The sequence below is a fragment of the Mauremys mutica genome, chromosome 9, assembly GCF_020497125.1.
Source record: "Mauremys mutica isolate MM-2020 ecotype Southern chromosome 9, ASM2049712v1, whole genome shotgun sequence".
Classification (NCBI taxonomy): Eukaryota; Metazoa; Chordata; order Testudines; family Geoemydidae; genus Mauremys; species Mauremys mutica.
Genome location: NC_059080.1, coordinates 70,767,810 through 70,793,459, shown reverse-complemented (window position 1 = coordinate 70,793,459; position 25,650 = coordinate 70,767,810). Strand labels below are relative to the sequence as shown.

General features: G+C 41.2%; 1 protein-coding gene across 3 annotated transcripts in view; it reads right to left on the bottom strand.

Moving 5' to 3' along the window:
* Positions 1 to 25,650, bottom strand: part of COL4A3 (collagen type IV alpha 3 chain) — a 120,228-nt gene that overhangs the window by 2,847 nt on the left and 91,731 nt on the right. For all 3 annotated transcript variants that reach the window (XM_045031181.1, XM_045031180.1, XM_045031182.1), the window contains 17 exons: positions 24,890 to 24,988; positions 23,152 to 23,241; positions 19,908 to 20,047; positions 18,899 to 19,025; positions 18,534 to 18,614; positions 17,504 to 17,602; positions 16,407 to 16,457; positions 15,180 to 15,365; positions 14,413 to 14,543; positions 12,899 to 12,971; positions 11,951 to 12,022; positions 11,724 to 11,843; positions 9,279 to 9,377; positions 8,016 to 8,228; positions 7,219 to 7,396; positions 5,275 to 5,389; positions 580 to 752 (listed from right to left, as the gene is read on the bottom strand). In XM_045031181.1, coding sequence (XP_044887116.1) covers positions 580 to 752; positions 5,275 to 5,389; positions 7,219 to 7,396; positions 8,016 to 8,228; positions 9,279 to 9,377; positions 11,724 to 11,843; positions 11,951 to 12,022; positions 12,899 to 12,971; positions 14,413 to 14,543; positions 15,180 to 15,365; positions 16,407 to 16,457; positions 17,504 to 17,602; positions 18,534 to 18,614; positions 18,899 to 19,025; positions 19,908 to 20,047; positions 23,152 to 23,241; positions 24,890 to 24,988 — 2,047 coding nt within the window. The remainder of the gene's footprint in view (positions 1 to 579; positions 753 to 5,274; positions 5,390 to 7,218; positions 7,397 to 8,015; positions 8,229 to 9,278; positions 9,378 to 11,723; positions 11,844 to 11,950; positions 12,023 to 12,898; positions 12,972 to 14,412; positions 14,544 to 15,179; positions 15,366 to 16,406; positions 16,458 to 17,503; positions 17,603 to 18,533; positions 18,615 to 18,898; positions 19,026 to 19,907; positions 20,048 to 23,151; positions 23,242 to 24,889; positions 24,989 to 25,650) is intronic.

Below are 25,650 nucleotides of genomic sequence, written 5' to 3'. Positions count from 1 at the left end.
TGTTAATGGTTGCAGGAAGAAATATAAAAAGCTTTCTGGGACATATGAATTTGGAAAATACTTTTCCCCATATCAAAATTTAGCACAAAGGGGGCAAATTCTGCACTAATGTACACCCACTGAAATCCCACTGAAATCCCACTGAAATTGCTGGGATTGTATAGGGTGGAAATCAGTATAGAATCGGCATCGAGATATTCCAGTGCACTTTGGCTTACTTGCCGCTCTCTAGAAAATTCACCATTGACATAAGCAAGGGAAACTGCTGAAGATAATGGAATTTGCACCTGCTTATATTAGTGGTGAATATTTCCCTGTGCATTTAAAAGACTTGTTTTGAGAAGGCTGAGATTTAAAGAAATAAAGGCTTTGATCCTCTGTTAGGCCCCTTTGTGCTGTTCCAACACTGCAAAATGACCCTATAGCCAACTTAGCCACCCTTGCAAGGATGATTTGCAGGATGTTAAGTTAGCTGTGCACAATCTGAATGGCTCCTAAGCTACTCTGGACTGCAGCAATGGTGGCTCGTGTGGATGAAGGCAATGGGTCATAGCTGCATCACTGGGAAAGCAAGCTTACCTGAACATTCTTCTTGGATCTAGTGAAGCCAGCCAGAAGCTGTAGGAATTTGTGTAGTAGTTGCATGTCCCTCTACCATGACATTCTATGAATGGAATGGCACGGAATTCTTCCAAGCAGGATCCAGGTGATGCCAATGCTTGGCCAGAGGCTTCTGAACCGGCACTTGTGTACTGTAACCACAAAACTATCTTTAATGAACATCTGCTAAACACCTTTTACTGAACAGAATACAAGAAATATCTTTCTAAAAAGCACTGTGTGCAGTGCCATTCTAGCAAAGTACCATTGTGCAGCCGAGCTAAAACAACAATCAGCACAGATTAATTTTACTGAATGATGGATTATAATATTTTGGGCTGGTATTATTTTGACATTATGACAATTTACTACCTTGTAATGAAGTCCAGTACAGAAGCTTTAGGACAATTCAAAGGACTTTGTGGTATTTCTCTAATCCCTGCAAAGGTGTTTTTCTCTGTCGGGTGAGAGGTCATGAGAACCAGGCCCAGGACAAAGACAGAAATTCCCTGGAAGAGGTCTGGCACCTGCTTAGTTAAGAACCATAGTAACCTGATTTCAAATGAGCCATTTCTCCAATTTTAATCTGTGCATCGTTTTCCCTTGCACTGATTGCTTCTCTCTTCATAGAAAGCGGTGAAGGAACTTTTCTTATCTGCAGTGGGAAACGTGCTGGTAGAAATGCCCATAAAATGACCCTTTACAGTAGGTTTCAGAGTAGCAGCCGTGTTAGTCTGTATCCGCAAAAAGAACAGGAGTACTTGTGGCACCTTAAAGACTAACAAATTTATTGAAGCATGAGCTTTCGTGAGCTACAGCTCACTTCTTCGGATGCATAGAATGGAACACACAGACAGGAGATATTTATACATACAGAGAACATGAAAAGGTGGAAGTATGCATACCAACAGGCAGAGTCTAATCAATTGAGATGAGCTATCGTCAGCAGGAGGAAAAAAACTGTTTGAAGTGATAATTAAGATGGCCCATAGAAGGTGTGAGGAGAACTTAACATAGGGAAATAGATTCAATTAATGTAATGACCCAACCATTCCCAGTCTTTGTTTAGACCACAGGTAATTGTGTCTAGTTTGCATATTAATTCGAGTTCAGCAGTTTCTCTTTGGAGTCTGTTTTTGAAGTTTTTTTGTTGCAAAATTGCCACCTTCAAGTCTGTCACTGAGTGGTTAGAGAGGTTGAAGTGTTCTCCCACTGGTTTTTGAATGTTATGATTCCTGATGTCAGATTTGTGTCCATTTGTGATACAGTTCTGCGGTGACCTAGAATCCTACTTTCGCCGTCTCCGACTCAAAGAATACTTCCAACACACCTCTGAACTACATACTAACCCACAGAATCCTTCCTACCAACGCTATAATAAAAAGGATTCTGCATGGACTCCTCCTGAGGGTCGAAACAACAGACTGGACTTCTACATAGATTGCTTCCGTCACCGTGCACGGGCTGAAATTGTGGAAAAGCAACATCACTTACCCCACAACCTAAGCCGTGCTGAACACAACGCCATCAACAGCCTCAAGAACAACTCTGACATCATAATCAAACAGGCTGACAAAGGAGGTGCTGTCGTCATCATGAATAGGTCGGAATATGAACAAGAGGCTGCCAGGCAGCTCTCTAACTCCACATTCTACAAGCCATTACCCTCTGATCCCACTAATGATTACCAAAAGAAACTACACCATCTGCTCAAAAAACTCCCTGAGAAAGCACAGGAACAGATCTATTCAGACACATGCCCAGAACCCCGACCAGGTGTATTCTATTTGCTACCCAAGATCCATAAACCTGGAAATCCTGGACGCCCCATCATTTCAAGCATTGGCACTTTAACAGCAGGATTGTCTGGCTATGTGGACTCTCTCCTCCGGCCCTATGCTACCAGCACTCCCAGCTATCTTCGAGACACCACTGACTTCCTGAGGAAACTACAATCCATCGGTGATCTTCCAGAAAACACCATTCTGGCCACTATGGACGTGGAAGCCCTCTACACTAACATTCCACACAAAGATGGACTACAAGCCATCAGGAACAGTATCCCCGATAATATCACGGCTAACCTGGTGGCTGAACTTTGTGACTTTGTCCTCACCCACAACTATTTCACATTTGGGGACAATATATATCTTCAAGTCAGCGGCACTGCTATGGGTACCCGCATGGCCCCTCAGTATGCCAACATCTTTATGGCTGACTTAGAACAACGCTTCCTTAGCTCTTGTTCCCTAACGCCCCTACTCTACTTGCGCTACATTGATGACATCTTCATCATCTGGACTCATGGAAAAGAAACCCTCGAGGAATTCCACCGTGATTTTAACAATTTCCATCCCACCATCAACCTCAGCCTAGACCAATCCACACAAGCGGTCCATTTCCTAGACACTACTGTGCTAATAAACGATGGTCACATAAATACCACCCTATACCGGAAACCCACTGACCGCTATACTTACTTACATGCCTCCAGCTTCCATCCCGGGCACACCACACGATCCATTGTCTACAGCCAAGCTCTAAGATACAACCGTATTTGCTCCAATCCCTCAGACAGAGATAAACACCTACAAGATCTCTATCAAGCATTCTTAAAACTACAATACCCACCTGCTGAAGTGAAAAAACAGATTGACAGAGCCAGAAGAGTACCCAGAAGCCACCTACTACAGGACAGGCCTAAAAAAGAAAATAACAGAACGCCACTAGCCATCACCTACAGCCCCCAACTAAAACCTCTCCAGCGCATCATCAAGGATTTACAACCTATCCTTAAAGATGATCCCTCACTCTCACAGATCTTGGGAGACAGGCCAGTCCTCGCTTATAGACAGCCTCCCAACCTGAAGCAAATACTCACCAGCAACCGCACACCATACAACATAAACACTAACCCAGGAACCTATCCTTGCAACAAAGCCCGATGCCAGCTCTGTCCACATATCCATTCCAGTGACACCATCATAGGACCTAATCACATCAGGCACGCCATCAGGGGCTCGTACACCTGCACATCTACCAACGTGATATATGCCATCATGTGCCAGCAATGCCCCTCTGCCATGTACATTGGCCAAACTGGACAGTCTCTACGCAAAAGAATAAATGGACACAAATCTGACATCAGGAATCATAACATTCAAAAACCAGTGGGAGAACACTTCAACCTCTCTAACCACTCAGTGACAGACTTGAAGGTGGCAATTTTGCAACAAAAAAACTTCAAAAACAGACTCCAAAGAGAAACTGCTGAACTCGAATTAATATGCAAACTAGACACAATTACCTGTGGTCTAAACAAAGACTGGGAATGGTTGGGTCATTACATTAATTGAATCTATTTCCCTATGTTAAGTTCTCCTCACACCTTCTATGGGCCATCTTAATTATCACTTCAAACAGTTTTTTTCCTCCTGCTGACGATAGCTCATCTCAATTGATTAGACTCTGCCTGTTGGTATGCATACTTCCACCTTTTCATGTTCTCTGTATGTATAAATATCTCCTGTCTGTGTGTTCCATTCTATGCATCCGAAGAAGTGAGCTGTAGCTCACGAAAGCTCATGCTTCAATAAATTTGTTAGTCTTTAAGGTGCCACAAGTACTCCTTTACAGTAGAACACTTTGGATGGATAGTTGATAAAAATCTGCATGTTTAAAATCAGCACATGGTAGTAACCGCACCCTAGAAACAAGCTTTCTTTCCTTTCTTCTCGAAGCAGCTTTACATTACTTAGGGACAAATCCTGGGAAGACAGCAAACCCCACTCTCCATGTAAAAGGGTGTTGCTCCATGTGAAAAGGTTATGGGGGCAGGAGGATGGAATTTTTAGTCTCGGTCAGTCATCCACAGCTGCCAATGTAGCGTATAAGGATTTGGAGGAGCAGCAAAGGTTGTATGATAATCCCCCCACCCTCCAATATGGACACACACCTACCCCCTTATCCATCCCTCTCCATGCTAAGTCACAGAGGATCTGCTCCAAATTTCATAAATGGGATGTGCTGTCCCCCTTGACGGGGTCTATGCTGCTGCTGTCCTGCTCTGCAATCAGCATACAATTTTTAACCAGATTATGGATTTTCAGTGGAGTTTGGTCCTTACATTTGATTTACATTAACTACTGCCTGGTATTGTTAAGGCTATAACTCTAGTTTCTGAAATGGTGTTGAATATGTTTTGCCTCAGCTACACTTGCTCTGCATCTGTGTTCAGGAGCAGTTCAGCTGCACCATCGATGACACCTGCTTTCATCGTAGTCTAGACAAGTTGTGAAAAAACACAGTTCATTTATTTTTCATCTGTCCACACTCCAGTAACCAGAATCCCAAAGTTCTCCTTCCCCTTTTCTTCTAGAGGTTGGCACCTATTGCTGAGATAGATCTGAGACCCTTCCTGCAGCTGGTTGTTCTGGAGCTTCTGCCATTAGCATGAAAGTCAAAAGGATTAATAAAAGTCTTGCCTGTTTTTGAAGGAAAAAAAAAAGAACATTATGGCGTTCTTAAAACAAAACAAAAAAACCCATGGGCAAATGCCTGCAATACTGAGAGGACAGAAATAGGGAGAGTTCTTTTCAGGTAGAAGAATGCCTTAGCTTTCCAAGCTGCATTAGCAGCACCCAGTGAGTATTTTTTGTCTATTTTCCCCCTTACCATAACAAAGGAAAAACCCTTCCAGAGAGATATCCAGCCTTGAGGACATGAAGGAACTGCAGTTGTTTGGCTGTGAACTGCTATTACCACTGCTGGTCCTTCACAAACAATACATCTGTAATACGAAACACATAAATATTGGGTGAATTATTCCAGACATTTATATACAATTCCCATCCCATTACAGGCACTGGTCCCCAAACACTATGGTGACAGAGTCTTGAAGATGGGTCTGTAAACAGGATAAAGGATGTCAAATGAGACCCTACACTGCATAACTGCCTTGGGACATTGTGCACAAGAGTTCTCAGCCTTAGGGCTTGTCTATACTACCCGCAGGATCAGCGGGCAGTGATCAATTCAGCAGGGGGCACGATAAATCGACTGCTGAGCACTCTTCTGTCGACTCCGGTACTCCACCAGAACGAGGCGCGCAAGCGGAGTTGACGGCAGAGCATCAGCTGTTGACTTACCGCAGTGAAGACACCGTGGTAAGTAGATCTAAGTATGTCAACTCCAGCTATGCTATTCACATAGCTGAAGTTGTGTATCTTAGATCGATCCTACACGGTAGTGTAGACAAGCCCTCAGTCTGTAATTTTCCTGCACCAATCACAGTAACTATGGTTTATTCCAGTATATGTTCATTAAAGTAAATTCAACTGTAAGAAGACGACACATTCCTAATGTTGAAATGAAGTGTTTCCTTTCAGCCTGTCCAAATCTAAGAGCTTGTCTACACTGCCGTGTGGGGTCCATCTAAGATACGCAACTTCAGCTATGTGTCTTCACTGCAATAAGTCAACAGCTGACACTCTGCCGCTGACTCCGCTTGCATTCCTCGTTCCGGTGGAGTACCGGAGTCGATAGAAGAGCGCTCAGCAGTCGATTTATCGCGTCTATACTAGATGTGATAAATTGACCCCCCCCGCTGGATCGATCACTGCCCGCTGATCCGGGCCCTACTACACCTGCACATGGAGCAGCTGGTCATTATGTAACTATTGCTACTTCATATCATCAGGGTGAGTGAGACCTTGGGTTGTCTTTCTTATGCCAGTTATGCAAATTAAACACACCCTAGCTTTAACTAGGATACCTGAATGTTTAAATGAACATTTCCAGTGTTGTTGTAGCCATGTTTGTCCCAGGCTATTAGAGAGACAAGGTGGGTGATGTAATATCTTGTATTGGACCAACTTCTGTTGGTGTAAGAGACAAGCTTTCGAGCTACACAGAGCTCTTCTTCAGGTCAGGGAAAGGTACTCAGGGATATCAGAGCTAAATACAAGATTGTCTAGCGTAATTAGTTACCACATATTCTAACGGATCATTTAAGTTGAAGTGGCCCATTAACACCCCTGCAGTCATAGGATGGTAATAGGGGGTAAGTGAGTTACAGATTGTTGTGATAAGCCATGGCTTATTACCATCTGTTGGAAGCTAAACCATCTGTTTCACCTTGTATTTAGCTGTGACATCCTGAGTACCTCTTCCAGACCTGAAGAAGAGTTTTGTGTAGTTCGAAAGCTTGTCTCTCTCACCAACAGCAGTTGGCACAATAAAAGATATTACCCCACCCATCTTATCTCTTTAAATGAATGTCTCAGTTTTGGTTTCAGGGTCTTCTTGATATTTGCTCATTTAGGTTAGTTCTAAATTATTCACCATTTTGGACTTTGGTACCACATATCAAATACATATTCAAACATGATCAAATATCCAGGTGGCTGAATTCAGAGATTGTATTGGCTAAGACAGGCAGGCTGATCGGATTTTTATTGTTATTGCAAGTCTAGTTAATTTGTTAGCTACTGGCATAGTATTTTTTAATATTTTTGCACTTTGAAAGTTTAACTCATCTGTACATGGCATTTTGCTGTTCAAAATAAATGAAGTTATCTGTGTAGGTTGGAAGAGGGGCTGAAGTTATTAAACTCATACCTGCTAATATAGGGCTGTAAGGCTCTGCCAGAGATTGGTGCCATGTCTTCTGGCATTGGTGCTGCAGTTGACAGCCAGTATGAATAGTCATTGCGAGAAGCAAAACTGCAAACGTCATTGGTGTTACAGAATAAAAATGGCATGGTGGTAAATCGCTGCAGGCAGCTACCAACTGTCCCTGAAAGACATAGGATGGCAGCCTTGTGAAAGCCATGAGAGATATTTAGCATAACAAATGGAACAGCCACATGATAAGATCCAATCTACAGCACTAAGAATAAATACAGGTAGAGCATGTAAAGAAAAGAAGCCACTTCTCTGTACAGTAGTACCATAAGTAAGGGACTCTGATGATTAAATTAAATACAAAAAGGCTACGTTAAAATAGCATGGGGGCTAAGAACAAAATCTGTTGAAAGCAAGGAAATATTTCTTTTGATTAATTCTGCAATAATATCCTTCACCTAGTCCCTGATACTGAATTGCCAAGGGGAGCAAAGGAGATGGGGATGCTGGGAAGGAACTGTCTCCCTGAGCCAGGATTCCTTCCTGGGTCTCTCGTGAGGTGGTAGAGCTACTTACTTCCCCTTTTATGGGACTGGTTGCATGAGCACTATCTAGCCCTTAGTGTACAGTGGAGATTAGTATCTCTGACTGATATTTTCATTTCAGGTAAATTATGAGATATTTACTGCACATTTGCCTTTCTCATCACTAGTTTAGGCTTACTGCCCTATTCAGTAAGGTGGCTATGGGTTTTACAGATAATGGTTTTAAAATTCTTTCTAAGATGATACCAAGGTCTTGGCCATGTGCTTGCTCATTTCCTTGTACAAAGAGAAGAGAATAACCACTGTAGATCTGAGCTGTCCCAGATGGGCATGAAGGAATCTTTGTTGACTGGCTGTGCCGGGTAAAGATGAAGCCTCTCCTTGTTGGACCAGGTATGGAAATACCCGGGGAACCAGGTAGGCCCCGTACTCCTGGAAAGCCAATAAGCCCAGGAGGCCCTGTAAAAAACACCAAAACATACATATTTTTACCCTATTACTCTTTAAACAGTATGTCTCTGATTGGTTTCTGAAGTGACTGAACCCACCCGGAAACAAAATTTTCAATAGTTCAACAACTTAAATATTGTTATTATCTGCCTTCCAGTAGTGTCTAGAGTCCCCAACAGACAAACAACCCTGTCCCAAAGAGCTTGCACTCTAAAGAGACAAGACAGACAAAAGCTGGGAAGGCAAAGAGACTTGAAATGACCTGTGGAAGGTAACACAGCAGGAGAGTCAGGAATAGAAACTGGAACTCCTCACTCCCACGTGAATGTCTGATCCCCTGGAATACACTGTCTCTCCTGCATCAAGCTATCATCCCACATATATCTACATGTATCTTTCTACAAAAACTCTATTTTTAAATTCTCATCTAACTTGAGAAATTTGATAATTTCATGTACATTATACAAACAGATATTGTATAAAACCGATACATGTTTTAAATCCTGTTGACCATAAAAGGTACGTAAATAGCTTTTGTGTGGAACAAATAAAACAATATTAATTATAAAATACAATGCAATTTGATTCTATACAGCATTCTTCCCAAATGCACAGTGCTAAAAAACATGGTTTCCTTTGCAGGAGAGTGGTAAATGTAAAAACATTTTATGGTGAATGACTTAAAACAAGCAGTTTCAATTTGTTGTTCTATAATTGACTGTTTATATAAGAAGTAAGGAGCCTTGGTGCTTGGTGATGGACATGGACTTCTAAATAAATAAACAAACATGGTCAATCACAGAGGGAGGGAGAAGTTAAGCAGCATAACCAAGGGAGAAAAGGTATGTTTTCAAATGAGATCTGAAAAGAGATGATTTTAGTGGAACTACTCGTGTTTAAAGTTAAGCATGTGCATAAGTGCTTTGCTGAATCTAGGTCTGAGTGAGGGTGTCATAATGTAATTTGTATCTGAATGGAAGGATCCCCAGAAACTGGAGTCCAACTTATCTGCAGCTTCAGTATGATGGGACACAAAGAGCTATGTCTCCTTCACTGTACCTCTTTGTCCTTGAAATCCTTTGTCTCCTTTTGGACCAACTGGTCCACGTATGCCTGGATTTCCACAATGGCCTGGTAGGCCTTTTACACCTTGAGGTCCTGTGTTGTATACACAAGAATATATATATGTTAACATAAGAGTAATTATTCTACATATACACAATTACCAATTACAAAAAACAAACAAAACAAAAACAATCAGCCAGACAAACAACACCTGAGTGCAGCTTCATAATAGCAGATACTGTGGCATAATTTTCTATAGAATCAAATGCTTTAAAGTCAGAATTCTATAATATTTCTGTCACCAGATTTTGCATCAAATAAATTAGGAAGATGATATAAAAATAGTAGCTATATGTAGAAAGTTTTAATTTTCACAATAGATTGTTACAAAACTAACAATAATATTAACACAGTCAGGCCTCGATTTACATGGGTTTTTTGAATGGTTTCAGTTATGCACGGTAAATTAATTGTGGCCCTTTATTTTTGTACATGGTATGGATTCTCTTTTACATGGTGTGGCGTGGTAACCAAGATGTGCAGATCAGTGGCACAGCCAGGATGGGACACTTGGGTGGGCCCTGACTTTGGGTGGGTGGGCAATGATGGGGGTAGGAGAGGGGAGGCAGGCTGCCTCCCCTAACCCCCTGAAGCCATCCTTGTGGGGGGTGATGGACACTCTGGCTAGGCTCCCCCCGGGGCCCCAGGTGCACACCGGGGGGGGGGGGCTGGCGCCCCACTCCACCCACCTAGCATTCCAGCTGGGGAGCAGGCAAGCCCCTGCACCCTGAACCCGTTCTCCGGCTGGAGGGCTGGGCAGGCAGAATGGGGCAAGCCCCCGCACCCTGACCCTGCTCCCTGGGTGCACCACTGGGGTGTGGGGGCCCCTGAGCAGAGTGTCCATTGACCCCCACAAGGTCGGCTGAGGGGGTGAGGGGCGGAGGCCCCAATCCTTCCTGCCTTCCATCTCTGCCCCCATCAATGCCCACCCACCTGAAGTCGGGGCCTACCCAAGTGTCCTGTCCTGGCTATGCCACTGCTTCACACTCCCCGGCCTCCCCAGACACCCCAGATGAACCGTCGGCATTCTGACTTAAACAGCATCATCATTATCATATCTAGTTCATCCTCAACATCAGTAAAGGTTAGTAGCAAGTTTAAATTTCATTAAAATTTTTAAATAATGCCATATTGGATAAATTAGGGAGGTCATCTTGCGAACCTGGAACCTAACCTCTTATTTCCCATAGACCCTTGGTATCTTTTTAAGCAATTTCTATTTGCACAATGTTTTTTCAAGATCGTAACCATAGTGTAAATCGAGGCCCAACTATATACCTTTTGCAGCATTTCTTGTTTTATTGAAATTTTCCAAAAGTACAATAGCAATCCAAAACGGTATGAGTTGCTGCTCTTAGATGCATAAATAATTTAGATTCCAATATAAGATAAATTTTCTTGTAAGAGACAAAAATGTTCCTTTATTCTATGCCTTTTGTTAACCCTCAGGGAACCGGCTAAGTCTTGGGAAGCTTACACCTTAAGGATTGGCCAGATTTCAGAGGAACACCATAGCATGAAACAGAAATTGATTTTGGTTGCTAAGAGGTGCTGGTTCAGGATTTTCAGTAGTTCTAACTGGCCTTATGTGCTCCTGCTAGGAATACCCACTTCTCTGGCATGCCTGATCTGCTCCACTTCCCTGCTGGCTGGTCTCATCCTCTCCTTTAGTCTGAGAGATGTCTCAGAGGCAAGATCAGCTAAGCTAAAATGGAAAGAAATCAAAAGGCTCTCCACTCAGTGGGAGGAGGGTCTCCTTTGGAAATTTCTGATTGAGATGGTAAGAATCAGAGGTACATTGTCGGGAGAGTGAAAACAAAAAAGGGAACAGGAGTAGAGAGGAAGTGGGATGGTGGCTGAGTTTACTTGGCTCCTGTCTTTCATTTAAGAACCTTTGGGATGAGAATACTCATCCTGATGGGGGTCAGGATTCTTCAAAAAGCAATTTCTGAGCTGACGTGAAGTAGACAAAAACCCAAAACAAATACCCCCCACATGACAACCAAACAAAAATGCTGTGAGGTCAACCCCTGAAAGAGATACACATTTTGTTATGTATTATAACAGGTATTTTTTGTCAAGTTGAATCACCTTTTACAACTATAACTGTTATGAATCTGCTCAAAAGGAAATTGTGAACAGCATGACAAAAATGTGTGTGAATTGTTTTTTGCACAGGTCTATGTTAAGGGAACTGCTCACCAACCCAGTGAACTAGGGGTAAAGTTATGAACGGGAGGCTGTCAATATAACACTAAAAAACAATAAAAAAGGAAAGCGATATTAAGAGAGATAAATGTGTCTATGCAGAAATTCAGGGTGCCAGCCAACCATGAACAAGTCTCATCAAGTAGCCTAGGCAAATGGTAAAACATATACCATGTAATCCTGGTGGCCCCTGAGGTCCTGGATCTCCTGGTAGTCCTGGGCTTCCAGGTGATCCAGCAGGTCCTTGGTTTCCTGGGATATATGTTGCTTTACTAGGTGCTCCAGGCTGACCTAAGAGTGGAAATACAACAAAGAGCTGGATGCTTTATATTAACACCCCACCCCCCAAAAACAAAGTTTTGGGGCACTAGAATGAGAAGGACTGCAATAATGGTTACCAGGAGGACCCTTTGGTCCGATAGGTCCAGCTGCACCCATTGGTCCAGGGGGTCCTCGATTACCCTTTTCTCCTAAAAAGGAAGGTTAGACGCATGCATGATTGTAGAAGCCAAAAGAACTGTCAGTGGTTTCAGAGATTCATTTCAGAATCCTCCAGGTACAAGATCTCACAGAGTCTTAACAAAAAGCTACAGTGACTATTTACTTGGTAAAAATGGCACTGTAGGGTTCCATGATTACTGATGCTCAATTATTTACATATAAAATATAGTCAATTTACAATAATAGATATTTAATTTTTAACAACTGCCAAATATGGGATGGAATCCTGGTCATCTGCCCAGGGCTATGTTGGCAATAAAATGCATTATCCTGTATTAAAATAGCATACAGAAGCCCAACCAGGTGCTATGCAAACATAGAAGACAGTCCTGACCCAAAGAACTGGGGTTGTGGCAAACTAAAAATGTATCCTCATCCCAACCCCCATAACATTTTTATGTAAAATCAATCAGCTATGGGTGGAATGTATCCCAAAGAATCATTTGGCAAACTTTCCCCCAAATTCTTACGGTGTTCTTGTGCATAGTGATGGATCCTGGTGGATAGGAATAGGTAAAATTGGCTGTGCTGACTAGAAACCATGGCTGAAAGGTCTCGTAAACCATAGGAGTCACCCTGTTTTGTATTGTCAGTTTATTGATTGAAAAGTTGCATGGAGGGAAGGCAGATGCTTTTTATTGAGTTGGTGTCAGTTTGGGCTAAACCAGAATCTCTGCAATAAAACAACCCAGAGAGGATGAGTTGTGAGCAAACCTGGTCTTCTGGTGAACTTTCCACCCCTGACCCTTCTACAGCCACGTTTTACTAAGAAGGTTCCATGTCTCCAGTTATACAACTGGTACTGTGCTGTCCACAAAAAGTCTGTTTAATAAATAGGTGAATACCTGTTACACCTGGAAGTCCTGGAAAGCCAGGTTCACCTCTAGGGCCTGCATTGCCTGGGGTGCCTTCAACTCCCTGCAAGTCAGACAAGAATGAAGAAAAATCATAGCAGTATTCAGACACTGCAAGATATGCTGTCTGGGTTTTTACTTAGAATTTGATATGTTACCGACTATGCTATTTTTCAGGCAAACAGAATGACACAAAACATGTTCAATAATTTATACAACTCAACTAAAAATTGAGAGAGAGAGAATGTCCAAAGGGGAAATTCTGAGCTACTGCAAAATGTGCCTACAAACATACCATAATCAGACAACATCTGACCGTACGTGTTTGCAAGCACACTAAAAATATTCTGCCCACTGCTAAGAAGTAAACAAGTAAACAGAATTTCGTCCATCAAGAGCTACACTCAGGAATGATAAAACAGCAAAAGCAAGGAAACTACTATAAATTCATGGTGATGTGTTCTATGCTGTCAAGGCTGATTCCCCACTCTAGCACTTCAAGTGCAGAAAGTGGGGGCCTGCAAGGATTCTAACTATTAATACTGGCCACTCCAGGCTTGTATTAAACTTCCAAGGTTACAGCTTCTCTCTGACCTTGGATGGGTGGATGCTGCCACCACCCAAATGCAAAAAAAACCCCTTTGAACACAGGAAGGCACACTTAGGAATTCCTCCCTGTGGGGTACCCTTAAAGCCCTTTCACCCCTCATCTGGGGAAGAGTTGAGAAAGAAAACAAAGCAAATCACCTGTTGCCGCCAGCTAATTAAACAACATATGCACAAACCTCTTAGGACACAAAAAAACCAATCCTGTTCTTAAAAAAAGGCAAATTTGATTAAAAACAAAAAGAAAATACATCTGGAACTTATGCTATTGCTAGATTTAAAAAGAGGAAATACAATAATTAAGCATTAAGAATGGTTTTCTTGAGGTCCAGCTTAAAGGTTACAAGCAAAACAAAAGCATTTGGGGATTAGCACAGAGGAGTACATAAGCCTTACAGAAATAAAAGAGATAAACCAAATTGCGTCTCCCTAGACATTTCCTGATCTACTTACATATCTGGGGTTTCAAATGAGTAGTTTCTAGGTATGATTTTTCATACCTGGCACAAGCTTCTTACAGAATTGCTGCTCTGTATCTCCTCTCCAGGAGGACAACAGACAGACAAAGGGAAAGTTTTTTTCCCCCAAGTTTAAAAAGTTCTAGCCCTCCCATTGGCTCTTTTGGTCAGGTGCCCATTCCCTTCCTTTTACCTATGGGCTTTTTTAACCCTTTACAGGTGAAGCAAGTAGAGAACAGCTAACTGGCTGGCTGGGTGTTCATGAAAGGAAGCTACACCCCCATCCCTTCATTTATCACAGATGCCCTCTGAAGCTTATGCACAAGTACTTCACCTTAATTTCTTTCTTACATCACAACTTTTTTTGCCTGGGTGTAATTTTCACCAAAACTGTGAAATTAAAAAGTGAGTGAGAAAGGAGGAGTATTCATTTTCACTTACTGTTAAACCTTGAGGACCAATATTGCCTACCAATCCTGGTGGTCCTGGTATGCCATCTATACCTCTAACACCTTTGTTTCCTTTTATGCTGTACACAGGGGTTCCAGAAGATCCTGGACTACCAGGAATACCTACATTAAAAAAATGCTGAATCAGTAAAGGCAACCAGTAGGCATATTTCATGGCAGCATTATTTACAGCACAGCTCTGCCATGAAAATTGACTCTGCAGAAGTGGCATCATGGGGCTTCATGTTCATTGTCCCTCGATGATTCCAGAGCAAGAAGCATAAACGTGTATTTTTTCCAACAGCCAGCCCTGCACATACAACCTGAAATCTGGGTTGAGAGCTGGGTTATTTCCATCCTGCACCCAGCACCAGTTACCAAATTAGGCTATAAGTGACACCAGTGCTACCTCCTTGCCTTTAAGTAGGCTCTCAGTAATACCTGTGCAAACCCACTGGCCCAGGCCTGGTGCAGGATCCAAGGGGAAATGGGTTTATGTAGGGGTCAGGGGAGGTATTGGGATTTTAGCAAAGATGTGGTTCATGGATTGAGATCCATTATGTTATTTTGATTTTATGTTTCACTGTGTAGACGTATGTCGGGTTTTGCAGTGGGAAAGATACACTAATTGATAAAGCAATTATCTGTTTAATCATAAAGTGCATAAGCCCCTGTCACCGGTGAGTCTAGATTTGCCAAACCATCTCCACTAGATACTAAAACTTCTTTTTGCATCAAGAAGAAATAAGAGCAACACACCCTGTCTTCCATCCACTCCGACAAGACCTTTATTTCCTTTCTGGCCGGGAATCATTATGCCTGGTGCACCTGGGAATCCTGGCTTTCCATTCAATCCAGGAGGTCCAACTGGACCTGGATCCCCCATTAGACCTTTAATACCTTCTGGTCCTGGACAACCAGGAATCCCCACGTCACCTTTGATTCCTGTGAAACATAAAAAGTTGCATAATAAGTTCTGAGATAATTTTCAGGAGGGCAGCCATTACTTTCAGAATCCCGACAACCAAGAATGCACACATTTATTATATGGTGAAAATGGGACTGTTGTCAGAGTAGGCGCCAAGTGCCCGTTTGTTACATGAGACAACTTGTTGTAAGGCAATGTAGCTCAGGGCAGGCAGCACTCACTGTGGGATGGGTAACATGCTGCTGTTCCTCTGAGACTGTACTGGAGAGCTTGGCTGTGCAAAGGAGTTATTTTGACAAAGGAATGGAAAGATTTGAGGAAGAAAGAACAGCATGGGATTCTTGGTTGCCATGATAAAAAAATGCTATAGTTTTGCAGATGGAACTGGCAAATCCTTTTAAACCAAGCCACAGCTAAAAATATCAGGATCCAGAACTGACTTATTTTGTTCATAGTGCTGTTCTTGAACTCCTTATTTTACAAGTGAAGGGAAATCTTTTCATTACTGAGGGATGTTATTGGATCCCTCCCAGTATTAGAAAAACAATGCAAAACACAGAGATTGGGAGCTGCTGTTGTCACGCTCAGGAAATCATTTCCCTGTCTTGCAACTCCAGCCATGTAGGTACAAGAAGTAAGAGCTGAAAAAATGTGAAAGGGAATTTACATGAAAAGAAATGGATGTGGCTTTCTTTTATCCTGGCAGACAATGGTTAGTGCACAGTAGCAACAGCTACCTGTGTTACAACATATCCTGACAATCAAACTGCAATAAAAAACAAACTAGAGTCCTGTGCTTGACTACACCTTTATAAAAGCAGAAAATATGTCCTTGATTTCTCTGTATTATATAGACTTAACTGTACAGGTAAGACATCTTGAAACCTAACAAATACGGCCAGATCACTGGTTTTAACTACAGCCTCACTCTCCCTCTTTTTAAAGAGCCTAAGTGACAATTTAAGCATCCAAGTGCAGAATTTGGCTTAAAAAAGGAGCAAAAAAATCCCCAAACCTGTTTAAAAACCAAACTCATGGTATCTGAAAAGAAAACTCACCTTTAGGACCAGAAATACCTTGCGGGCCTTTAATCTGCCACCCTGGTGCACCTGCAAAATAACATTTAATGTGCGACTCAACAGCCCCTAAGCACTGGTGGAAGATACATGTTTATATTCGTCTAACATTCCATACATTTGTTCAATGTACTGGATCAAACAACACATTTTAATTATCTGAAAAATATCTTTATTAGTTTGGATTTGTGTTATGCTGCTACTCGGAAATACGAATGAAGTACCATCTTTTTTTTTATCTGGGAGGCACATTTTACAGTCATATTTAAGGCTTATTTTACCAGTGCTAAAGCCTATTTTCACACACACACACACACACACACACACACACACACACACACACACACACACACCCTGAAGAAGAAGAAAAAGCCAGGAAAAACACTGAATTTGTTTTAAATCAGCAACTAAGAAAAACGAGAAGAAACTTAAGTATGTGAAAAGTGAAAATAATATGACAGTCATTATTAAGAACTCGATATGAAGAAAAAATACTGAATATCTGTTTTTATACTAACACACAAAAAAGAAACTTGAGGCTAAAAATGTGAAAACACTTTTCTTCTGTAAATGAGGAAGAACTGTAACTTTCTGTGGCTGCTGGGGAAAAAGAGGAAGAGCATCTAACTGAAGTATTTGAGAGTTGAAGGGCTGGATCCTGCAAAGATGTAGGCAGGTGAGTAATTTTATTCATACGAGTAAACCCAAGATTGGCTGCTAAGTTCTTATTCCATCTAGAAATTGAGGCTGTTGCTTCATCATAAAGGTGTAAAATCTCTAACTCTTAGAGCATTTTTTAGGTCACCTAAGATGTTAGCAGCAATACCCTTACCTTTGTAGAAGCAAACATTAAAATGGACTATGTAATGATCATGATAAACCAGAAATGTCATTCAGGAGTCATGTGTATATACTGTATTTTGATGTCCTATGCAAAATCCATACAGAAAGTTTGTGAAGTGTGAAAGAAACCTTTTAGTTACTTCAGTGATTCCTCTTTTAGCCCACAGGAGCGACAAGAATTGTGAACAGGAAAGGAAAAGAGTTTAAAATAACATGAAAATATTATACTGCAGTACCTCGTTCTCCCTTTTCCCCTGGGGAGCCAGGAATACCATCCCGTCCTTGATTCCCCCTTTCCCCAACAGCTCCGTTGGCTCCAGGGGCTCCTATTGCACCTGAGAATTATAAACTGTCATTTTCATTTTTACTTATCTGTTTGAAATGCAAAATGACAAGGAAATGATGTGGTGTATTAAAAAAACCCTCACAACTGTACCAATGTATAAATGGTGGTAAAGTGCAGCATCCTGCTCACATGGAACTCACTGGCAAAACTCCCATGGACTTCAATGGATTCAGGATTAGACCCACATTATGCTTACAGGCTACTTTCTTCTGTCTTTCAGAGAAATTGTAGGACCCAGTCCATCAATGGGATCACAATAATGGGACCCCATCTGGGCCACAGGGTCTCAATGCCTAGATCATATGGCGGGTTTGAGGCTTACTGAGTGAGAATGAGAGTCTGACCTCTCTTATACTAGTATAAATTTAAAGTAATTTAATGGAAGTCAACAGCACTACTCCAGATTTACCTTGGTGTAAATGAGACCGGAATCTGGCCATGACAATACTCAATACTAATTTTGTTGATAATGGCTATGTATCAGTATTCTGATCTTGATTACTCTAGCAATGGATTGTCATGCTCTGTCTTTTTCGCTCTCTTCTCTGATAGCCAGAAGTAGAAAAGAAGCTAAGTCTTTGTTTTTTCATCCACTGTGGATATCTCAACGATCTTTCATAAGGCAGAGCAAGCCTTTCTCACCACTTGTGAGGCTATTACAACTCCCTGCTATCTTTAGTGTCAGGATTTTTTAAAAATCAGTTCTCTGGGTTTAAAACTGTACTAAAACTTTATAACTGTACCTATAGCTTTATGATGGAAATGTTAAAGAACCTTAGAACTCAATTTCAAAAATAGATAAAGTAATTTGCAAAAAACTCAGAAGAAACTGAAAATCTCAACTATCTCATGCCAACAGAGGACACAAACAAGAATGCAGAGAGCTGGGAAAGAAATGAGAGAGAGGATAAAAATCCAACCTGGAGGGCCTTCAGTGCCTCTCGGTCCTGCCACCCCCTTGCAGCCTTTAGGGCCAGTATCTCCAGCACATTTAGATGGCCCTGTAAATGGGGGGAGAGTTTGGGAGAAAAAGAAGAAAAAGCTGCATCACCCTGAATTCAAGTCAATACTGGATCCAGAGTTAATCGTTTTCTAGATCTACTGTTATTTTACTTTAACCAGATTCTCAGCTGATGTAAACTAGCACGGCTCCCTTAATTTCAATGGTCCTTTGCCAACTCCCATCAGCTGAGGAACTGGCCTAGTTATTTCTGTTGGATGATTTGGAGATTCCCTTTTGCTAAAAACATGTAAAATCTCATCATTTTCCAAAACCAAAACTCACCTGGAGCGCCTGGTTTTCCACAATCCCCCCTGTTTCCAGCTAGTCCAGGTTCTCCTACAAGTCCTGGCTGACCTGGTGATCCTCTTTCCCCTTTTCTTCCCATTTCTCCTGGGGGACCTGGATCACCCTAAGAAGCAGCAGCCAAATACATTTTGGATAAGCGTTTCATTAAGTTAAAATGCATATTGAATTAGTAGCATTTAAAAAAATCACATATATTAAAGCTGATGTGAATATAATTATGGCTATTTGAGATGATCTGCAGACAGAAAATAATATAAAAGTAAGCATATGAAATGTTGCTCCTAAAATTTTATAATGAACCACTGATGGTTTCAAAGAGAGATCTTAGTTTCTAAAACACATGTTCAATGTATTTTAAATATCTCACAAAGGAGTTCCTTGAACCTCTGGCCTCTATTTCCACCCCCACTCAGTATCACCAGCAGCACACACACTTTATCTGCATTTACACTAGTTGGTTTAACAGCTCCTGAATATAAAATGGTCACCCTCTGGGGGGCTGGGAAATTAATTTCTCCATAATATATAGTTGTACACAAATGTCCAGATGAGTTTTTTTTTTTAAATTCCCACCTTCATCTGAATTATCTGGTTTAGGCCACTGTCAAAAACTGATAGCACAACTTTAAAACTGTTCTTTACATGTGAAAAATTGTTTTTTTTCTGTACCAGTTCTTATTCTCGAAAGGACCAGTCTTCATAAATAAAAATATGAAAATTATTCCAAAAGGTTCCATCTTTGCAAGTATGAAACTCCTGGACCCAGGGGAAAAAACCCAACTCATTGATTTCTCCTAAAATGTTGACAGAATAGGATTTCAATATTTCTCATCAACAGGAGATTATTTCCCTACAGCACTGAATGGCTTGGTTTGCTCCATAATAATTTTCTGCCCTTACTTATACTTCAGATTATTTCATCCGCATTCAAAGGTGCTGCCTATTGTGTCATTACCATAGCTTATCCGTTGTCTTCTTGCTGTACCTTTGGTCCTGGTTTTCCTGGAGGCCCAGATGCTGAACTAGCTGGTTCTCCTTTATCACCTGGAAAACCAAGAAGGCCTGGAGGGCCTTGTGCACCGGATGGTCCTGGTAAACCTTGAGATCCTCTCTCCCCTTTAGAACCTGGAGTGATGCAAATATAGGTATCACTCTCAAAAGCATCACCCTTACATATCATATTAGATACTTTCTATGCTTTATGGCCTATTTTTTTAGTTACCAACCCTTCATTAAAGAAAAACAAATAATTGACAGTACACTTTATTTTCTTACATACATATTAAAAGAAATGGTTGCAATTAAAAGTAGTAAGGGAAAACAGCAGAGTTGAGATAGTATAGGCTATGAGTTACAGAAGGTACATTGCATTTATTAGCTGCTATCACAAGCAATCTTAATGAGTTCTGTCTTTGTTTAACTTCAGCAAATCAAGACATTTTCCTAATACTTTAATAATAGAAGTTTGGGGGTAATATCCCTGAAATAACTCTTGGATCAATTTTCAAGCATCAGACCTGAAGTCTTTGGGATAATCCTAGAAGAGTTTTCCTCTATCATCACATTCCTCCAGCATTTTCCTGTTAATTTTTTGTCAATCGTATTTTGCAAGATTGGTGTGATGCCCTATATTTTTTTAATGGCTTTGAATTCTGTGGGTGCTGTTTTGTGTCCGCTATTAATTGGAGTTGCAGAAATTATAGCAGTTAGGCACAACATTAATATACAAGGAAAATCAGATAGTCACACTGCTAAATTGTATCATTTATACCTCCAGTTAATTGCAGGCACCCCATTTGAGGCTAAAATGAGGTCTGCTTAAAAAATAGTGCATAGAGTAATAAATTTAGCCCAAAGTGTAAAACAAAATTTCTTTTGTAATCTTATATAAATTGGTATAATATCACATATTGTGTCAGTTGACAAAAATACATAGCGATATGAAGAGACCATAAGGCATAAGGACAAGAACAATTAAATTTGAGCTTTCAGCTTCACCTTTTGGAATACAGTAACTCCTCACTTAAAGTTATCCTGGTTAACGTTTTTTCATTGTTACGTTGCTGATCAGAGAACATGCTAGTTTAAAGTTGTGGAATGTTCCCTTATAACATCGTTTGGCAGCCGCCTGCTTTGTCCACTGCTTGCAGAAAGAACAGCCCATCAGAGCTAGCTGGTACGGGCTTGGAACCAGGGTGAATCAGCAGCCCCCCTAGCAGCTCCCCACTCCCCTAAATTCCCTGTGCGGCAGCCACACAGCAGGTGATCAATTGCCAGGCAGTTCAGCTGTCCCTCCCCCCACTGCCTATGCAGCTCCTGCCCTCTGCCTTGGAGCTGCTCCTGGGAGCCTCCTGCTTGCTGTGCGGGGAGATGGGGGAGGGAGGGGGGTAAGAGGCATGCTGTCAGGGTGTCCCCCTCCCTCTGCTCCTGCCCCATGTTCCTTTACCCCATCTCCACGGTGGGTAGAGGGACACAACAGGGCTCAGGACGGAGGGAGCTTGCTGGCAGCAGCTGCTGTCTCAACTTGCTGATCTACTAAAAAGGCAAAGTACTTAGAGTGGGGTCAGCGTACTTAAACGGGCAATGCTCATCTCACACACATGGTGTGTTTCTCTGTCTCTCTCTATCATGTTGTCTCCCCTCCCTCCATTCGTGCTCCCTTGTAGAGCATGAGGCTGCATTAACAACAAAGTGTTAACCCTTGAGGGCTCAGCCGAATGCTAGTTCATCATTTAGTAAGGCATTCCCTGGGAAATATCCTACTCTCTTCCACCCTCTGACTTCACCATCTCAACCAAGAACCTAACCCCCCCATTTACATTAATTCTTATGGGGAAATTGGATTAGCTTAACATTATTTCACTTAAAGTAGCATTTTCAGGAACATAACTACAAAGTTAAACAGGGAGTTACTGTATCTTGATTTCTGAGAGCTTATTTCTCAACTTGATCATTGCATTTTGCATGAAATTAATTGTTAATTATGTATATTATTTGTGTGTGTGAGAGAGAGAAAGAGAATGTGTGAGAGAGTGTGCGCGTGTGTGTATGGCTCCCAATGCCCTCGTGGGATCTTGAGCATGAGTTCTTTAGCCAGCCTCTTCCTCTTCCACAGCAGCCCAAATACCAGCACTCTGCAGCAAAATCTGAGCTGTTTCTCATCAGTGCTCACAGTGGATTCTCAAGCTTCTCTCCCTCACTTTATAGGTCTCTAAACACACTTGAGGGAATCATTTCTGCTTTCACTCCTAGCAGGAGTTCCCTCAATGAGACCCATGAACACATAGCTGGCATGTGACTATATGTCAAGATAAAACTACCAGTATTATTGCTACATATCAGCCCAATTCTAACTGCATTCTCCAGAAACATGGTACAGGTCCTGTATGGAGGGGGAGAGGGATAGCTCAGTGGTTTGAACATTGGCCTGCTAAACCCAGGGTTGTGAGTTCAATCCTTGAGGGGGCCATTTAGGAAACTGGGGGTTTAAAAAAAAAAGTCTGAGGATTTGTCCTGCTTTGAGCAGGGGGTTGGACTAGATGATCTCCTGAGGTCCCTTCCAACCCTAATATTCTATGGCACTTCTGCTAGTCTCCACCCATGCAGAGACATCATGCTTTTCTTCTCACCTTAGAAAAGATGAGTCAATTGGACACACAAAAAAAAAGGTATAGCAGGAGCCTCATCTAAGTCAAATTGTACTGCTGTTTCTATAACAATATTGACTAGTGTCTCAGCACATCTTTCATAATGGATGAAAATAGTAAATGAAAGCACAGGAAGAAATTTGCAAAGTAACATTATTTAGCTGGATTTGAATCTTGTTTTCAAGTTGATCAATCTCACTTTAATACGTTGACATGTTATTCCAAAATACTAATAACATCTTCAAGCCCCATAAGAAAGTTAACCGCAGATGCATAAGAGCAAGTTTTAGTTACTGATTTAGTTAAAACAGCTAAGTTAAGTTAAATTTACTGAATAGTATTTTATTACAAGATTTGCATGCTGAGTACATATGTAGAACTAAATTTAGTATAATCATGTTCCATATATACAGATATAGGGCTCAATCCTTGCTGATTCAAATAGTCCCAATAAGGTCAATAGGTACTTCAGGGGGTAAAGATTACTTGTCTGAGTAGGTACTGCAGGATTGTGCCCACAGTAAGTGTACAACTATTTCTATGTAGTATATGAATTTGTAACAAGATTGTATAAAGAATCACCTGGCACTCCCATATCACCTCTGTCTCCTGGAGGTCCTGGTAATCCTTGTCTTCCAGGAATTCCTTGCAGACCTACAAATCCTTTGGGACCTGTCAGATGACAAAGTATCAACATTGTTTCAACATGTGTGCCTCAGATTTAGGCTACCTGGTACATTTATCACGAGCACAAAGTATCCATTCCCATGCTCATTGCCATGGCATCTCAGAAGTGTATAAATCAATTAATAGTCTAAACATAATTTCTTCCTCTGCCCAGCACATGTATATATTTTTCATTATTACTACTATTTTTGGAAAGCCATGGCAAAGAGATGGATCTTGTATTTCAATCTGGAGACTAGCAGGTTAACAGTCGTTCTTAGTTCCTGTGGATGGCAGTTCCATAGCTGTGATATCCCAAGTCTAGTCCAACAGGGACTTCAGAGATAAAGATCAAGATTTTGTTTTCACTTTGGATTTTTCTTCCCTTGTAGGTCCGAGACTGGTGACCTTCTGGCACATTGCAAGGGCCTACATTATCTATCCACCAAACGCTTTGCAATAAGATTAGAGAGGATTTGAGAGTTTTTTGTGTGGTTTGTGGAGTTTCTTCATGACCTTATCTTATGTCAGTGTGGATACATTTTAGTTTGGTGACTTTTTAATTTAATATAGTTTAGAATTGCCACCCATATGCCTAATATCTCTGATAGACATAATGCATACTTTGGCTGGTTCCGCTGCATATAGAGACAGGTGAGGTTTGATTCTGATCTACATGAGACATTAAAAAGAGGGACAGAGCTGGAGCACCAGCATTCTTTCTTGCTAGTTACTGCTTTCTCCTATTACTGTACTGGCCTCTTCCTGTTGCCTACTTGGTCTATCAATAATGATATCTAACATGGACTATTTCTCACCTGGTGTGGGCTATTTTTGTGAGCACAAGTCCAGATATATTTTTACTTATTTAATTATTATGTGATTTCTAAAAAGAAATCATCTCAAAGACACAGTTAAAAAGAACACATGGTGATGCAGCATATGGCATCAAACTTTTATCCACAATAACCTAAGAAGACTGCGCCACTCATAAGTAGCACAGCCACAACCGAGTTGTTAACTATGTCATCTCAATCCAGGCTCAATAAACTCTTTTCAATACACCATCCCTCAACATCATGTATTGGGAGAGAAGAATTGTAATTAAAATAAGAAACTTCTAAAGTATCTAAAATAGCTTTTCTATCAATCTTAATGCCACAATACTTTAGAAGAAGTTTCTTACAATTGCTTTATACCACTGGGAAAACAGTGGATTCCAAACATCTCTCCAATAGTACAAAGCACCCATTTCTAGCTCTGCTGGCTCATGAGGTATTAGGATCTTAGACTTGCCATTGGTTCAGGACTTAATATTGCTTGTCCTGCATATCAAACCCATGTACTCTGGTGGAATTCCACATCTGGGAAGAAAGAAGGGAACATTGGGGGGCAGATTTTTTTTTTAAATTAGCAGCTTTTTGAAGCTGCTCATGATTTTGGAATGCTTGAAATAATCACAGCAGAGGTAGATTAACAGAGTTCAAGTGAAGTAATCAAAGTTTTAAGGTTATAATAAAATAAAATAAAATTATTAATAATATGGTTTTGCACTCTTCTTTGTGCTTACCACCATCTCTACAGTCTATGTAGTACTGTAAACATGCTGCTATAGAAATTTAAGCTTTTAGTTTTCATAGCAGATGCTGTATACCTGGCAGACCTGATACTCCTGATGTCCCATCAAGCCCTGCTGATCCTTGTATACCTTTATCTCCTCTTTCTCCTTTCAGACCTATTCTTCCTGGAAATCCTATAGCAGCAATTGTATGGAATAAAATTAAAAACAGTATCTCATAATATCATTAAATCATCTCTTAAAAGCAGCAGAAAAGGAAAAATGGATCCTGAAGTGATTAATTTGGAGTTATCCTCTTACAAGCAAACACATTACAAAATACAAGGGCCCTCTGTTAAAGTTTCCAGTATTTCTCATATGGAATTAAAAAAGAGAGTATCTGAACATCTATAACACCACAAGCCTGATTGTAAAGGTTAAGTGTATGCAGCTTGTGTGCAGATATGTGCATGGCGCTTAGCAAATACCAGCGTACCTCTGCAAATCAGGTATTTGCGAGCACATTCCATCTGTTGCTCACAAATACCCAATGGGTGGGCACACATAAGTCTTTGCGTGCATGCGTTATTAAATGTTTGCAAATGCATGCATACCAAAAGCACATGACTAAACTTCATACACTACTGACATGACAGCATATCACACCTGATATGACTTCACACTGATATTACTTTTTAGGAATATGGATTGTAATAAGTAATTTAAAAGAGAAAATAGGTGGGGAAGCCAAAGTTCAAGGGCTTCAGCCTCAGGCAGGGGGCTGTAACCTGAACCCCACATCTAGGGCTGAAGCCCTCTGGCTCCAACTTTGGCCCTGGGCGGTGGGGCTTGGGCTT